The sequence below is a fragment of the Lipotes vexillifer genome, unplaced genomic scaffold, assembly GCF_000442215.2.
Source record: "Lipotes vexillifer unplaced genomic scaffold, Lipotes_vexillifer_v1.1 scaffold567, whole genome shotgun sequence".
NCBI lineage: Eukaryota > Metazoa > Chordata > Mammalia > Artiodactyla > Lipotidae > Lipotes > Lipotes vexillifer.
In genome coordinates this window covers 1,609,981-1,627,697 of record NW_006776652.1, presented here as the reverse complement: position 1 = coordinate 1,627,697, position 17,717 = coordinate 1,609,981, and the positions used below count along the sequence as shown (strand labels likewise).

Sequence of the window (17,717 nt, the reverse complement as noted above, 5' to 3'; positions counted from 1 at the left end):
CCTCGTACCGAGAAAAAAAAAAAAAAAAAAAAAAAAAAAAAACAGGCATAATTGTGGATTATCTGCTACAAAACTGCTTCCAATTGAAAAAATTTAACAACCTAGATATCCACCAACAGAGGACTAGTTAAATAAATAGTGCTATAGCATATAACAAATTCCATGCAGCAGTTAAAAAAAACTGATGGAGATTTATTTGCGTCAATATGGGAAAATGACCAAAATATACAGTTTAAGTACATAAAAGAAGATGAGGAACAGTATAAATAGTAATGTGCCACTTGTATGTGTATACCAGCTACCTATATGTTAATATATGCATAAAAGAGTACCTAAAAGTATATACATACTCCAACTCTTTGGTGGTGGTTAATGAAAGCTAGACCATGAGGAATTTTCACTTTCTAAATTTCTGGAGATTTTTGCATGAGCATGCTTTATTTTTACAATCAGAAAAAACAAACAAAACCCCTCATTTCTAGGGGAAAAAACCCATCACCAGCAAGACACAGACCCCATTCTGAAAGAGGTTACACTGTAGTCAGGGAACAAACTTACACATGTGATAAGAGATTGTACAAATTAATATCATAGGAAGACAGAGAAGGAAGAATTTCAGTATACTTTTACTATAATATTAAATATTCAAAAATTTTTTCTGGCTTTACAGTAAGATTAGGCATTAAATAAGGTAACCAAACACAACAGAGCCAGGAGTGGTACTTACAGACTGATGCTTGCGACAAAGCCAACCACGGAGCGCATGCTTCTGCTGGGGTCATGGTAAACATCCACCCCAATCACCATTAATTGTTTCTGGGTTAGAAGACAAAAACAAACCAAAATTCCAAGCAACACATCACCCCATCTTTGTTATCTGAACCCCAAAGCAACATATGAAAATAAGTTCTGGGGAAGGAAGAGAAAGAGTGCAATCAACTTGATATTTTTTAAACACTATGAACAAAGTCAGAGATCGTCAAGACCAGGGACTGGCAAACTTTCTGTGAAGGACTAAAAAGTAAATACCTTAGGCTTTGTGAGCCACACTCTGGAGGAACTATTCAATTCTGCCATTACAGCACACAAGCAGCCACAGGTAGTCCATAAAGGAGTATGGCTACGTTCCAATAAAAATGCATTTAAGGACACTGAAAACTGAATTTCATATAATTTTCATGTGTCTGGAGATAATAGTCTTATTTTTTTCAACCACTTAAAAATGTGAAAACCATTCTAAAGCTTGTGGGCTATACAAAAACAAGCAAGGAACCACTCAGATTATAAGCACTGAGAATGAGGAAAATTCTAGGCGGAAAATTAGGAAAATAGCTAGGTAGGACTCTCTGGGATGCTGAATTGAATGAAGACATATCTCAGCATCACTCACCAGAGGAATATCCACTCCCCAGAGCTCACCACCCAATTTACAGTTAATCTGAAGTAAAATTTTCTGGGCCACACTCTGAAGCCTGGTGGGCTGGCCAATGGTTCGGACATTGATGACCTGTAATAGAGGGGAAAGTGGACACGATCAACCTTTCAAACAATGTAAACAATTCTAGAGCAAGTACTACATTTGTTTAAGAAACTCCAGCTGGCAGATAATACACTTTGTACTAACAGTTCTAATTCTAGAGTTTCTAGTCAGGCATGTTGTGTGTGTGCACACACATGACACAAATCAAAACCAAAGAACAACCAGCCAACAAAAACTTTCAACGATCTCATGCAGATTAAAAAAAAATGTAACCTCCGTAGGAAAACCAGCTTTCTCCTTTCAAAGGAAAGCCTATACTCTCAGAACCCAGTCATGTGAAACGACCTGGCGACTCACCTATGAACAAGCAAAAGTGCTCATTTGGGAACATGAAAGCAGCATTTACAAAGAACATCTGCTATTAGCCAGGTTACTGTAACAGGAAAGTTTCACCAGATGGGTCTACATATGCTGGCTTCTAATAGTTACTTTAGTCCCTCTTTTCCAAGCCTCAAGGGAGGCTAGAGTTTCCCTCTGTGCCTCCTGCCCAGTTTCCACTCACTTGCGAGGGCACGGGAGTCTGCACACAGCACAGCTTTTTAATGGCCCTGTAGAGATCGTCACGTGTGCCCATGATGATGCAAACAACCATCTGTATCTTCCCCTTGAGGAGATAAAGTATATATGTCAGGCTTTGGAACTCTGAGCGGACCTTGATAGGGCTCCAGTCAGGGGCAGTTCAAGAGTCTGCAAAGCCACAGGACCTTTAGGGTAAAGAGAGAACTGAAACAAAGATGGTGGACATTCCAACAGAGAAAAAGGTCCTTGAACCTGAGTGAGCATTTGCTGGGTTCCAGGCTTCTTTGCTTAGCTACATAACATGTTACCGTAAGTTACCTAGAGCTGGTCCTGATTACCTGATTAATTTATTAGGACACTTAAGATCCCTGGAAAAGAACCAGGCTTAAAAATATGCAAGGGGCTTCCCTGGTGGCGCAGTGGTTGAGAGTCCACCTGTAGACGCAGGGGACACGGGTTTGTGCCCCAGTCCAGGAAGATCCCACATGCCGCGGAGCGGCTGGGCCCGTGAGCCATGGCCACTGAGCCTGTGTGTCCGGAGCCTGTGCGTCCAGAGCCTGTGCTCCGCAGCGGGAGAGGCCGCAACAGTGAGAGGCCCGCGTACCGCAAAAAAAAAAAAAAAAAAATATGCAAGGGTTTCTTATTAGTTGATGCTTTCGATGCACTATAATGTTTTTTGCCACTCTCTTTAGTAAACTAAGCACCTTATTACATTCATGCCATAGAACTTTAACTAGGAAACATGGGATACAATACCAGAAGAAAGGACTCAGAGCCAAATGCAGAGGAAATGAAGCTACTGCCAAATCCATAAGTAGATCTTCCTAACTTTCTGATTAGGAGAGAGAATGATATTGCCAGAAGAATATCTTATATCGGCATCTTCTACCTCTCACTGCTTAAGAGATCTGACATTAAGAACAGAGGATCCTTCAAAATCTGAATAAAGTAAAGTAGCACACAAGTGAAATAAAGCTGCCAACGCTTTATGACAGAAACAGAAATCAACAGTATACTATTCCAGATCAAGATTAATTTTAAATGAAGACTTCTGAGAGGACACATGTTCCAGCAATCAGATCAAAGATTTCCGAAGTCACGTAGAACATGGGCTGCATGCTGGGAGCCTGTGGGCTGGATCTAGAAAACAGATGTGGTTTTTTAGTCCCTATAATGATTCACAAGTCTTTTAAAAATTAACATTTAAACATAGGTAGGTGTACACATATGCAAATCTAGACTTTTGGCTTCTATTGAAAAATAAACAAACTAAAAATCAATTTGACAATGCTGGGCTGTTATCTGCAGTCATGGGGTTTACTCTCTTTAGTTCCCTAGAGTCCCCTCCTGGCCCACTTCACTCCCATAGACATCTGAGTTTATGACCCTGAAACAAAGAGAATAATAAAACAGAATGCCCTAGAGATGGCAGAGAGATAGCAAGACCAATAGGAGTCAACATTATGAATGAAACTCGTATCCATGCTACATGAAGATAGTTGGCAGTGCACTCTTATAAAGAGAACAGGCCAAGTCGTGAGACGGGGGAGCTGAGGTACTCAGCTGGGTTTTTCTTTTGAAAGCAGGGCAGAATTTATCAATGATCAGGCCTGGGGCAGGCCATGGCAGAGTAAGAAGGCATGGGAAGTCAGGAAGAAAATACAAAGAGAGAACATGAGTGTGCTGCTACAGATGACATACCCAGAGCAGTGGATGAACAGAGAAAGTCATGACTGACGAGTATTCTAGTCAATACTAGAATATTAATTCTAGTATTGCTCTCACAAGAACTGACTCTTCAATTCAAGGACTAGTTATTTCCAAAAACTTTTGATCTGCTTTTTTCCCCTCCTTAATCTTCTTCCTCTGTTTTATGTATGAACAGATAAGAACTGCAGGCCTGAACTACTGAGTTGTGAACACTATGACCTGCTCAGCTCCAGTAGTCCCGTTCGGCTATCTGGACCAAGCTGATGGGCCCACTGCCAAGTTCATCACCGGAGCAATGTGAATCTTGAGTCAAACCAGACTGTAACAGCTCAGTACTGAATCGTGCAAGATGGCACCTGGCCCAGGAAATTGCTTTCTGAGCACAACATGTTCTATATAGATAAAAAATTGAAGTTAAGTCAGCTATTATCTCAGCCAATTACGTGAGGAACAGAACGCTGGAGTGAGTGAGAGTGCCAACAAAGGAGGAGAGAAGCGAAACCAGCCAAAGGGCATAACGACTACTTTGTTAATTCAGTATTTCACATGCACATGAGTAAGATACAGATTCCTGGACATCATCAACAAAAGATCAATAACCAAGATAATTTAAAATCAAGTACTCAAGGGCTTCCCTGGTGGCGCAGTGGTTGACAGTCTGCCTGCCGATGCAGGAGACACGGGTTCATGCCCCGGTCTGGGAGGGTCCCACGTGCTGCGGAGCGGCTGGGCCCGTGAGCCATGGCCGCTGAGCCTGCACGTCCGGAGCCTGTGCTCCGCAACGAGAGAGGCCACAACGGTGAGAGGCCTGCGTACGGCAGAAAAAAAAAAAAAAATCAAGTATTCAACTATTTCAGAATGGATATCCTGAAAATTTACTCAAATCAATTTATTACCTCAACTCCCAGCATGGACTGAATGGTTCTGACATAGGTCTCTATGCGATCATCCTTCAGTTCCACCCAGGCTGGAGGACTCATGCATATGCCAATGGGGCCAGCTACCTTCTCTAACATGTTCACCAGTTCTCGGGCTTGATCCATTGCTCTCTTTGGGTAAAACAGCGCCCAGAAATGCATGGGGACCTAGGAGCAATAACAAGCTATTTTTAGTACTTCCCACAACTTCCCCAACACCCCAACTTCCTATCAGGAGATGTTATTCTAAAGAACAAATTGCTTTTCACTCTCTCTGCTTGAGTCCTGTCTTATCTAATGCTGATTACTAATGCAGATGTGTGTGATAAGTAAATTGTGGCACAGTCTCACAATGGAATACTACACAGCAATGAGAACCAAAGATCTGTAACTATACCTAACAGTATGGAGAAACTTACCAAACAAGGCTGAAGAAATGAAGCCAGACATGACAGAACATATACAGTATGGTTTCATGTATATATTAAGTACAAACACAGCTGAAAAAAATCAATGCTGTCAGAGGTCAGAATAGTGGTCATTCTTGGGTTGGGTAAGGGTGCCAGGTAGGTAGTAATTAGGAGCATGGGGGTGGGGCTTCTGAGGCACTGGTAAAGTTCTGTTTCTTAACCCTCAGTGTTGATTACACAGGTTTATTTAACTTGTGAAAATTCATCAAGTTATATACATAAGTGTACTTTTTCTTTAAATATATTTCAAAAAAAAAAGTTTTAGAAACAAATGTGTGTACTTTATGCACGGCCACAGAGACCAGGTAAGCCAAAAACATTTAAAAATAATTATATACCGGGCTTCCCTGGTGGCGCGGTGGTTGAGTCTGCTTGCCGATGCAGGGGACACAGGTTCATGCCCCGGTCCGGGAGGATCCCACGTGCCGTGGAGCAGCTAGGCCCGTGGGCCATGGCAGCTGAGCCTGCGTGTCCGGAGCCTGTGCTCCGCAACAGGAGAGGCCACGGCAGTGAGAGTCCCGCGTACCGCAAAGACAAAAAAAATACCATTTTGTTCTTTGGTTGCCTTGGTGGGAAACTGTTTTAATTTTATTTCTTTCATGGAAACCCTAGGGAAAAAGAGGAAGGAAAGAGAAAAGAAGAAGGAAGAACAAGGAGAGAGTGGGTAATAGGCTGGCACTGAATGAATCACCACGGCAGTTTATTTCCTTGTCCTAAGTCTATGGTCAAGCAAAGGGCTTCCCTGTACCAACTCATCAACTCACTCTTGTTCAAAGGACCTCTGTTTTGTAAATAATTCAGGATGGGAATTCAGTTGGTACTTCCTCTCAAAAAGAGGACACTAAATAATTCCTACTTCCTAATTTCCACACTTCTAGGAATACTGGAACTCTCTTTACCACCTCATAAGTCACTTACAGTTAAGATGGAAACGTCTCTGGTTACTTCCTTAACCCAGTTTAGTTCCTGAGATGTGATAAATGACGTATTCCTTAAGTTAATTCTTTCCATTGGCAGAACACGTCCTTCAATCTAAACAGAAAATAAAGTGCCTATGACATGAAGCATCTGTAAACACTATTTAGCAAAACGCTGATACTGTTCTGGGGCCTGGTCAACTCTACCATATAGACCTGTCCCTGTCATAACTTCTGAAAATGGTAGAAAAATGCAACTGTTAGCAGTAAGAGTCCAGGTCAGTACAACTCTGGACACACATACAGGTGAATTTTGATAGGTGCTGCTCTTTAATTATTGAAGCTTCCAACATGGTCCACAAGAAAGGAATCAGAAAACACTGTCTCTTTATAACCAGGGAATTCATGTAAAATGCCTATAAATACAAGGTGAACAGGAAAATAATCTTTAAGAATTATTTTAAGGGAAAAATTTAAGTAGAAAATTAGAGAATATTTCTTAATAAGGCTGAACATAAACTACTATTATACTTTATACAAAAGAAAAGCAGGAAAAAAAGCATAAATATAATGAAAGACCAAATTAAAGTTAATAATAATGAATCAATTAGATCTAAATATCCAAAAATAAGAAGATAACTAAGTTGATGACATATCAATATGATGGATATTTGCAATTATTAAAATAACTTTCTAAGTGCATTTAATATAATCCTGTTTCTGCAAAAAATAAATAGTAATGTATGCATTATAAAAACTGAATGAGTCCACATTTAGTAATGAGTATCTCTGGGGGAATATGTAATTATGTAGGATTTTTACTTTTTATGAGCTCTACTCCTTGCTTTCTTAAAAAAGTAACAAAATACTTATTTTACCTATAATCAAAAAAATTTTAATGATTTTCTTAATATTATAAAAGTTTAACACAAAGAATAACAATACCTGTATTAGCAAGAATGTTCACCTTTGCTTATGAAAGTAAAAAACTGAACCTTTCTACAAGGCAGTTGGTAATATGTAATAAAAAGTACTAAAAACATAAATGTCCTCTGACCTAACAATTACACTTCCAGAAATCTGACCATGAAAACAAACATCATGTGCAAAGATTTAGTTACAAGGATGTTCACAGATTCACTATTTATAACAGGAAAATACTAAATTCAATTTGAATGTAAAAGAATAGGAAATTATTAATAAAATGAATATCTGTTAGCCATTAAAATATTTAGAAAAATATTAAATGACATGGAAAAAATATTCTAAATAAACTGAGTAAAAAACAAAACAAAACAGGAAACCATCTGAAAACATGCTGCATGTGATTGTGTGATACACATACACACAGACAAAAAACACTGAAGGATATATACCAAAATGTTAACAGTGTTTATTCTGATACAGCATGATTATGGATAAACTTTTCTCTTCTCTGGCTTAAGTTTTCTGCCTCTTCAAATAATATTTAATAACATGAACACATGTTCAAGATATAATAATAAATGAAAAAGAAGATGCAAAACCATATACAGTTATAAGCACAATTTTTTAAGAAAAGATTCATCCTCACAGAAAAAAAGTTTAGGGAAACAAAATATGTTGAAAATAATATTATCTCTTATGTGTCTAAAATAAATCACTAAGATATCTTTGGGTGATGAAACTACTGATGTTTTTATTTCCTTCTTTACATTTTCTACACAGTACCCACATTTTCTTTATTGACTTTCCATTACTTTTATTTAAAGAAAAAAAAAGAAAAAAGAAAGTTTTTAACAAGGAGTCAATTCAGAGTGCAAGAGAACTAGAGAAAAGATAAAATTAATTATTTTGGTATAACCCAGAAAGAAAATTAAAAGTAATAAAAGCTAATATTTACTGAGCACTTGCTATGTGTCAGACAGTATGCTGAAGATTTTACCATTTAATTTCTTTAACTCAATCATTATCTTTATTTCACAGATAAAGAAAGTAAGAGATACTAAGCAATTTGTTCCAAGTAACTAAGGTGGCAAGTGGTAGAACTGAGATTCAAAGCCAAGGACTTCACCACCACCTCATGCTGCCTCTGCATTATGGCTCACGCTGCACAAAACACAACAGAATGGACTCAAGCAAATTGCAGGCAGAAAGGGCCATGCGAAAATTAAAATGTACAAGTCTGAGACTTTATGCCTACGGAAAGAATGAAAGTAGTATATTCAAAGAAACACAAGTTAATTACTGGGAAAGATAAAGAAAAACTTAGGGGGAAAAAAGGAAAAAGACATAGAGAACTTTAAGAATAATTTGGGTTGGAAAACTAAAAATGAGGTAAATTTTAAGTCAATATTCCTTTTGCTTGACTGGAAATTAACAGCTCAGATCCTGGGAAATAGAAAAGAAAATCTGTAAGAGATACTAGCAAATTAAGTCAAGGAAATTTAAGTATTATGACTAGGACCAAAAAAAAAAGTGTAATTATAAAGCAAAAACTGCAAAATAAAGACAAGATAGGAAGTTATCACCTAGTCTCACAAAGCTCTAAAATCTTTGGTTAATGCTGTTTCCTACCATCATATTTTCTGGTTTACCTTATGTACATCCTTCTGCAGACAGAGTCCCCAACGTGTCAGTTCACTGTTGGCTGTCTCATTTTTTGAAATTCTCTGTAGCAAGCATTTCAAAGCATTATGGTGCTGTTTGGGGCTCAGGTTGATCTGCTGGGTCAAATCCTAAATAGAATCAAAACGGAGATACTAAGTTATTACTTTCTCCAGTATGAGGTTAAATAAACCCTAATGTATAACAAATTTTCATAGAAAACCTCCTTCTCATTGAAATCTATAGAATTTAAAAATATCTCCAAGGACTTCAATAAATATCTCATGAATGTGAATGAAGTATGAGGTTAAAATGTTAACCATTGGGGTTTTTATTGAAATATAGTTGATTTATAATGTGTTAATTTCTGCTGTACGGCAAAGTGATTCAGTTATACATATACATACATACTTAAAAGTAAGTATTTAAAATTGTCACTGTATTTTTCTTATGACATCTAAATCTTATTCTTTTTCTCAAAGCCATGTAAGGGGGCTTGATTACATCTATTTAATATCTGGGGTGGGGGGAAATGCCCTATGCCAGGCATGCAGGCAAACATAATGGAACGGAAAAACACATCCAGTCTTATACTTTATGTCACATGATACTAGCCACTTAATGTCACCGTAAGACACTTGTTAGGTCCAGTGTGTGGCCCATAATAGGTGTTTTCTAAATATTTATTGTTGAATGAATATCTAATAGGTGTGTATGAAGATTCTGAATCACGTAAGTAAGTTCTTTCTTCATTCTTCTGGGACTAATGAACTGTGCAGCAGTTGCTCCCTGTGTGGCAGTCATTAGGGCATTGAGTCTATGGGGCTATACAGATAGCCCCATAGATCATAAAATCATTACATTACTGAGAGTTGTAAGGAAGGAGCCTTGACCTACATACTAAAAGCAGAAGTATCAGAAGGTAAACATGAAAGACATCTCTTAAAGAAATTCATTTCAGCTCTTTACGATGTTACTAAAAACAATATGTGGCATCTGAGACAGGGCCGGGGTTCCAAAACTAGGACAGACAAGGACTGAGAGAGAGGCAGTAGAGCAGTGTGAGGGTAGAAAGCCCCAAGCAGACAGTGTGGAGGTGAAGCCCTTGGGGTCTAGACCCACAATGCTGCAGACATCTCTGCCTCCCAGCTATTTCCTACAAGACTGTGCCCAACATGAGACTTCCAGGACACCCCGAGCCCCACAGCGTAAACTTCTATCCTTTAATTTCATCCTCTCACTTGTTAACTTTTTGCTACATTATCTCCTCCTCCCTTCAAATAAACTGAAGGCTTACAGAAATGTTAAAAAAATACAGTGCTCTCAAAGAACCTCATTTTATGGTCATATGACCAGCTTACAGTCGTCCATCTGATTGGCGAGGGTGATGCCAGAACTATTTGTTTCCTTTTACTTTATAATCCAGTCGTTCTACTATTGTAACAACATTCCAAAGAAAGTTCTGATTGGCTTTTTCACAGTGTGTGGGAAGGGACACAGATTATGCTTTATGTAGAGGAAAAATGACCCTGCCCAGGTGACGTGCAAACCTGGCCCAGTTCTAGCTACATCTGCTATCAAAAAGGTCTTCGGTTCAAAGCAGGCACTTCTCACCTTCATGGCTCTGAAGTCCTTCTTCATCTTCTCAGGGATTCCAGTCATGAATGAAAGCTCAGGCAGCAGCAGGATTTCGCCTTTTAGCAGCTTCGAGGAGAGAACAGAGGGAAAGCAAGGCAATAAAAGAGAATCTTCTTCCCCTGACCAGTACAAGACCTCCCAGGCCCAGAGCTGGTCTTGCAGGTGTATCACTGGCACACTAAGGAACACAAAACCCCAGAGAAGAGGGCAGGACACACTACAAGTGTTTTACCCTTTTCTCCCTCAAGTCACGATGGCCTGTTGTATTAAAGAGAAAAATATTCAAATTGTCAAAAGGAGAGAAAAAAACTAGAAAAACTAAAAGTTTTGTTCCACTTCGGCCTCCAGATAAGCTGAAACAATACCCCCTATCAAGCTGGTGCCTCTGTCTCATCTTAACCTATTGATCTTCAGTCTCTGCTCTGAAGACAGAGGAGTCAGGTACCAAGGCACTTTTCCCTGGCTCCCAGTTCTATTAAAATGCCTGTAACTTCCCTAATGGACCCAGTGTTTTCATCTTCTTTAGCAGTAAACTCTCCTTATTCCTTAACCTAACTCATTCTATGGATGTTTAGTTCCTCACTAAGGAGCCTGCAAAAGCAACTCTGGCTAGAGGAGATAGACAAAACCCTACACAGCTTTCCCCAACCACACTGTAATCATAGCTCCACTGTAATCACAGGTCCCATGGCTCCCAGGGCTGATGGGTGGAGAACTTAGATAGAAGCATAGGCCTGACACCCTGAACCCCACCTCCAACTCACCATCCCTTGGTTATTCTGTCGCTCACTGGGCCTGTGGATCAGCAGTGGCTGGTCCTTTTCCTTTATTGTGATCCCATAGTTTTTGCTAGAGCCGAACAGAGGCAGGGGAAAAAGTCAGAAGCAGCATCACCACTCTTATGGCATCACAGTCAAAGTGTTAACCAGGACTGAGGTACACAATCTGCATTATACCCTTGTCAAGGATCCATCAGAAACTCACCATAGCATACACATAACTGGAAAAAGCAGGCTCAAGTTAACGTTGCAATTAAATAGAGGGGAAATAGGATAACAGTCCAGGAAAGAATTTGTTTAAAAACTGTATCAGGTTCAAGGGCTTAGGTAACTAGAAAGGCAAAATGATAGTCAAATGATTAATGACTTGAATTTAATCTCTCCAAAGAGACTTGTAACCAAAACAGCAAAGGAAACACAATTTGAAGCCCTGAGATTAACTTACGAAATAACTTCCAAAAAGTACTGAAAGAAATAAAGCTGTAAGGGTAGCAAATTCAGGTCAAATCCCACAAATGAGCTCATCAATCTTGGGTGCATTACCAATCCAATTATTTTTGAAGTGTCCTGCTGTGTGCCACTCCTGCTACAGAACAGGAGAATACAGCCCCAACCCGCAGGCCCAAGCCCAGTCTCTTCCCTCTACCTGTAGTATTCCAAGAATGTAATCTCCTTCCCATCAGACATCGTGAAGCTATCTTTTGGAGTCTTATTCCAATCCACATCATCAACACGATAGGTACGATTGTTGTATCGGGTTATGACAATACTGCCAACCAGAAGCTTAGTGCACTCGTCCTGGAAGTCTTCTTTGTGCTGTTGGTACATGGCATGCCTTTGGAAAGAGACAAAAGACCTTTGGATCATATGCAGTATACACAGAGCAGCATGAAAGGCACAGGGGATGCAAATAAGTACTTTAGAGTCACAATCGCAACTATATAGCACCAAAAGTTTCCAGCTGTCTCTTTTAAGAGATAGGATCCTCATCTCTTTCCTTTTTAACATTACCCGAAAAAGTGAAAGGATAGGGCTTCCCTGGTGGCGCAGTGGTTGAGAGGCTGCCTGCTGATGCAGGGGACACAGGTTCGTGCCCCGTTCTGGGAAGATCCCACATGCAGCAGAGCGGCTGGGCCCGTGAGCCATGGCCGCTGAGCCTGCGCGTCCAGAGCCTGTGCTCCACAACGGGAGAGGCCACAACAGTGAGAGGCCCGTGTACCGCAAAAAAAAAAAAGTGAAAGGATAAAAATGAAATTAAAAACAGCAACTATAAATTGATAAAATTCACTGTATTCCTTAAAATAAGGTACACTAATCATCAAAAATAATTTGTATCATTATTAGGAGATAGTCTACAGAAGAACAATAAAACATTCTTTAAACTATATTTGCCCTTTCTAGCTGAAGGAAGAAATTACAACTACCTATCAGAAGATACCACTGGTGAAGATGCTAAGTATGAAGAGATGAAAAGATTCACCACAGACAAAGGTACTCTCGAGCCAACCTCTGTAACAGTGCCATGAACAAGGTAACAACAGAAACTCACAGAAAGCATGTCTGAGCATGCACGGGGAGTCAAGGAAAGTTTACAGAGGCAGGTGATACTTGAAGGAGCAACCTGCCAGGCAGAGACACCACGGCAGCTGGTAAGTAACACCCTAGGCAGAAGCATAGGTATGCAGGGGACAATCAGGGATCTGGAACTGGGGCGAGCAAGGAGGTGAAAAAGGGTCAGAAGGTGGTCAGTGTAGGCTGAAGACAGACAGGGACCAGATATGAATTCCTTTGTGGGTCAGAGCATGGACTCTTCTATGGGCCAGTGTCAACTAGGGTACATCCCTCAGGAACACTGGTCCCTTGAGAGGTCCTGAGGGGGGTGAAAAAGGTTCTACAATCAAAAAAGTTGAGTCCATTCTGCATAATATAACCCCTTCTTAGAGGTTCACAACATACATTACCACATCAGGCTGATAAAATAGAGAAACATATTTAGTTTCATTTACCTACAAATTTATTGAACCACAGACTCCTTCCCTTTTCCCTTTTAGCTCACTGAACATCTATTACCATTGTAGGCAATTACTACAAATACTAATTGTAGGCAATTAGTAGGCAAATACTAATTGTAGGCAATTAGTATCCTGCAGAACTTGCTGCAGTAAGTGATGAAAAAACATCAGAATCTTGAAACAGTTCAACACTGACTCAGACCCTGGAGCCAAAGCCTGGGTTCAAATCTTGGCTCTGCCACTTAGCAGCACGTGAGACCCTGAGCAAGTTACTTAACCTCCTTGTGCCTCAGTTTCCTTGTGTGAAAGTGGAGTCAGAAAAAACCACCTAACTCACAGTGTTGCTGAGAGAACTCCATGACTTTATACATATAAAGCACTTACAACATAAAGTTGTTTTGAAATAAGGTTAGAGATTTTATCTCAGATAGTTTCATGAATTTTTGCTTCCTATTTGCACAGTTTTAGTCATCAATACATTTTATGCTTGTCTAACTCACTACTGTCTATTAAATGCATGCAACATTGTAGAAAAATTAATTAAAAGTATTTTTAATCAAAACCTTCAACTATGTTAATGGTTCCATAATACTATTTCACTAAGTGGAGGATACATTAATTCACTGGTTTTACTTTTTAAATAATAGTTCTATTGTTTCACTCTTAACAAATAATTCTGGGTGAACATCTTTTATAAAGATTCTTCTATACTTAAAATTGCTTCTTTGAGACAGATTTCCCATAAGTGAAATCACTAGATTAAAAGGTTAGAACTGGACTTCCCTGGTGGCACAGTGGTTAAGAATCCACCTGCCAGTGCAGGGGACACGGGTTCGAGCCCTGGTCCGGGAAGATCCCACATGCCACGGAGCAACTAAGCCCAGGCACCACAACGACTGAGCCTGTGCTCTAGAGCCCACAAGCCACAACTATTGAGCCTGCGTGCCACAACTACTGAAGCCCGAGCACCTAGAGCCTGTGCTCCACAACAAGAGAAGCCACCGCAATGAGAAGCCCACGCACCGCAACGGAGAGTAGCCCCTGCTCGCTGCAACCAGAGAAAGCCCGTGCACAGCAACGAAGACCCAATGTAGCCAAAAATAAATAAATAAATATTTTAAATATATATAAGATTAGAACTTTAAGATTCTTGTAATGAAAGCCTAGTGGCATTAAAACTTATCTTTTAAAAAATTTGTCTTACTTTCAAATAATTATAAAATCAAAGAAAGTTGTAAAATTCATACAGAGAACTTCATGTGTGGAATTGGCACTGGTTATAATATCATTAACTGGACTGCAGACCTTATTCCATCTTCACCATTTCTTCACACATTGACGTGTGTGTGTGTGTGTGTGTGTGTGTGTGTGTGTGTGTGTGTGTGGTTCTATGCAATTTTATCTCATTTATAGGTTTGTGTAGCTACCACCACAATCAGTCACAGAACTGTTCCATATCATCATAAAGGGAACTATCTCATGCTATCCCATCACTGTCACACTCCTTCCCCTTTCCTGTGCCCCAGAAGCCACAGATCTGTTTTCTACTATAGTTTTGTCATTTTGAGAATGCCATATAAATGGAACTTTATTATGCAACCCTTTGAGATTGACATTTTCCACTAAGCGTAATGCCCGGGGATCCATCCAGGTTGTTGTATCAATAGTGCATTTGTTTTTAATGCTGAGTAGTATTCCACTGTATGGAGGTACTAGAGTTTAACCGTTAACCTGCTGAAGGCCATTTTGGTTGTTTCCACTTTTTTGCTATTACAAATAAAAGCTGCTACGACCATCTATCTGTGTATCAGTTTTTGTGTGAACTTAAATTTTCATTTTTCTGGGAAAAATGCCCCAAGTGTGTGACTCTGGGGTCATATGGTTAAGTACATGCTTAGTTTTATAAGTATATGCTTAGCTTTATAAGAAACTGCCAAAAAATTCTCTGGCATAGCTGAACCATTTTACATTCCCACACAAAGTAAGTGAAGGACAGTTTCTCTACATCCTTACCAGTATTTGGTATTTTCACTAGTTTTTATTTTAGTTACTCTAATAGATGTATACTGGTATCTCACTGTAGTTATAATTTGCATTTCCCTAATGGCTAATAATGTTGAACACCTTTCCATGTACCTACTTACAAATCAGCTCTTTGGTAAAATGTCAGTTCATATCTTTTGCCCAATTTTTAATGGATCATTGTTTTTCTTTAATCTTTACTATGGTTTTGCTTTAAAAGTGTTCCATGTTGCTTATAAAATAAAAGTGTTACTATAAAAAAAACAGAAACTGAACATGGTTTGTAATCCATTCGTGAGAGACCCACTTTCCCTCAGCTTTTCTTAAATTTGTGAATACTAATAATTTCCCCCCGAAGTGTATAATCATACCAGATACACTGTTTTCCAACTTGATTTTTAACTTAATATAGTTTAGATAGTCCTCCATGTAAATACAAATACATAAGGTTCTTAAAACAAAGGACTACTTTTAAACAAATTGTTTTAGATCTCAAAGAACTGACATTTGCCAGTTTTGGTTTTGATTTATGAAGAGAATCTGGTACAGGCAGAACCTATGCATAGACCAATATAATAATGATCATAAGAAATTTAAAATTTAGGTGTAATAATGACATTATGGTTATGTTTTAAAGAGAGAGTCGATTTAGGAGATAAATACTGAAATATCTGTGAAAGAAATAAGATGTCCAGGATTGGCTTCAAAATAATTAAGTTTAGTGGGAAAAAGTGGTAGAAGACCACAAGAAACAGGTTGCTCATGAATTAATAATTGTTGAATGTGTAAAATAGGAATGAGGGGATTTATTATCCTATTCTATTTTTGAAAATGTTAAAAATTTTTCATAACTAAACTCTTAAACATAAAAAATATGAATCAAAAAGAAACAAACACAAAAAAATAAATTAAAAATATATAATAGTAATTAAAACATAAATACAAATACTGGAAAGAGGGAAAAATAAACTCAACACTAAGTTCCCTAATTCTAGAAAAGAAAAAAGCATCTATAAAATAAAAAATATTTTAACAGTAATTCTTATTTTTAATGATATTCAAAAGACTACTGAATTTATGAAAGGACAATAATTTGAAAGCAGTGGAGATTGCTTTAATGAAAAATAAAGCAGGGCTTCCCTGGTGGTGCAGTGGTTAAGAAACCACCTGCCAATGCAGGGGACCCGGGTTTGAGCCCTGGTCCAGGAAGATCCCACATGCCACGGAGCAACTAAGCCCGTGCACCACAACTACTGAGCCTGCGCTCAAGAGCCCACGAGCCACAACTACTGAGCCTATATGCCACAACTACTGAAGCCCGCATGCCTAGAGCCTGTGCTCCGCAACAAGAGAAGCCACCACAATGAGAAGCCTGTGCACTGCAACAAAGAGTAGCCCCTGCTCAACGCAACTAGAGAAAGCCCGCGCACAGCAACAAAGACCCAACGCAGCCAAAATAAATAAATTAATTTATAAAAAATAAATAAATAAAGCAAGAGTGCCAACCATTAGAAATTTTAGCAAAGGTAACAGAGGCAGCAAATCTTGGCCTAGAAAATCAAATTTATGAATTAAAAATTGGTCTTAAGAAGTTGTTTTAAGCAACCTAAATGTCCATCGACAGATAAATGGATAAAGACGATGTGGTACATATATACAATGGAATATTAGTCAGCCATTAAAAAGAATGAAATAATGCCATTTATGGCAACATGTATGGACCTGAAGATTATCATACTTAAGTGAAGTCCAACAGAAAGACAAATGTAAGATACCGCTTATATGCAGAATCTAAAAACAACCAGTACAAATGAACTGATTTACAAAACAGAATCAGACTCACAGACTTAGAGAACAAATTTATGGCTACCAGGGTGGAGGGCTGTGAGGGAGGAATAGATTGGGAGTTTGGGATTGACATGTACACCCTGCTATATTTAAAATAAAATGCATTTCCATGAAAAAAAAAAAGAAATTGTTTTAGCACTCTGAGGAAATAAAGAGATGGGTATGATAAAATGAAGGATATCCAGACACAGAAGACAAGTCCAAGGGATAAAAGATAAATACAAAATAATTTACAGAAGGGAAACAAAGAAAAATTTTTTAAAGCTGAAGAAAGAGTTGGGTCCAGTTGAAAGAGCTCAAAAAATGGCTGGCAAATTAATGTAAAGGATCCTGAATCTGAAAGTTCTGAAAAAATTTACATTCCAAATATAAGAAGGGGTAATAAGTAAGGAGTTTCTTTTGTGGGTTGTGATGAAAATGTTCTAGAATAAGATAGTAACCTTATTTAGCTTTCACCATCTTTTACATACAGTGATTTGTGTATATACTAAAAACCAGTGAATTTTAAAAGTGGCTAATTTTATGGCATGTTAATTATACCTCAATAACAAAAAATGAAATTAAAAAAAGGACCTCTCATTACAGCAGTATGAAGATGTCAGCAATTCCTTTCTATAAAAATCAAGTATAAAACTAGACAAAATTGTCAAAAACAACCATTTTAATACACTGGAAATCAACCAAAGGCAGATAACAAATTGAGAAGCATTGTTTTTTCTTAAACAACACCTAAAGTTTCTGGTAAGAACAGCAGGGATT

At 38.6% G+C, this 17,717-nt stretch overlaps 1 protein-coding gene across 2 annotated transcripts in view; it reads right to left on the bottom strand.

The window, feature by feature from the left end:
• Positions 1-17,717, bottom strand: part of PIWIL2 (piwi like RNA-mediated gene silencing 2) — an 87,927-nt gene that overhangs the window by 29,595 nt on the left and 40,615 nt on the right. For both annotated transcript variants that reach the window (XM_007450575.1, XM_007450576.1), the window contains exons 10-18: positions 11,723-11,911; positions 11,062-11,146; positions 10,274-10,363; positions 8,650-8,790; positions 6,075-6,188; positions 4,666-4,854; positions 2,043-2,144; positions 1,391-1,507; positions 728-816 (exon numbers count right to left, since the gene is read on the bottom strand). In XM_007450575.1, coding sequence (XP_007450637.1) covers positions 728-816; positions 1,391-1,507; positions 2,043-2,144; positions 4,666-4,854; positions 6,075-6,188; positions 8,650-8,790; positions 10,274-10,363; positions 11,062-11,146; positions 11,723-11,911 — 1,116 coding nt within the window. The remainder of the gene's footprint in view (positions 1-727; positions 817-1,390; positions 1,508-2,042; positions 2,145-4,665; positions 4,855-6,074; positions 6,189-8,649; positions 8,791-10,273; positions 10,364-11,061; positions 11,147-11,722; positions 11,912-17,717) is intronic.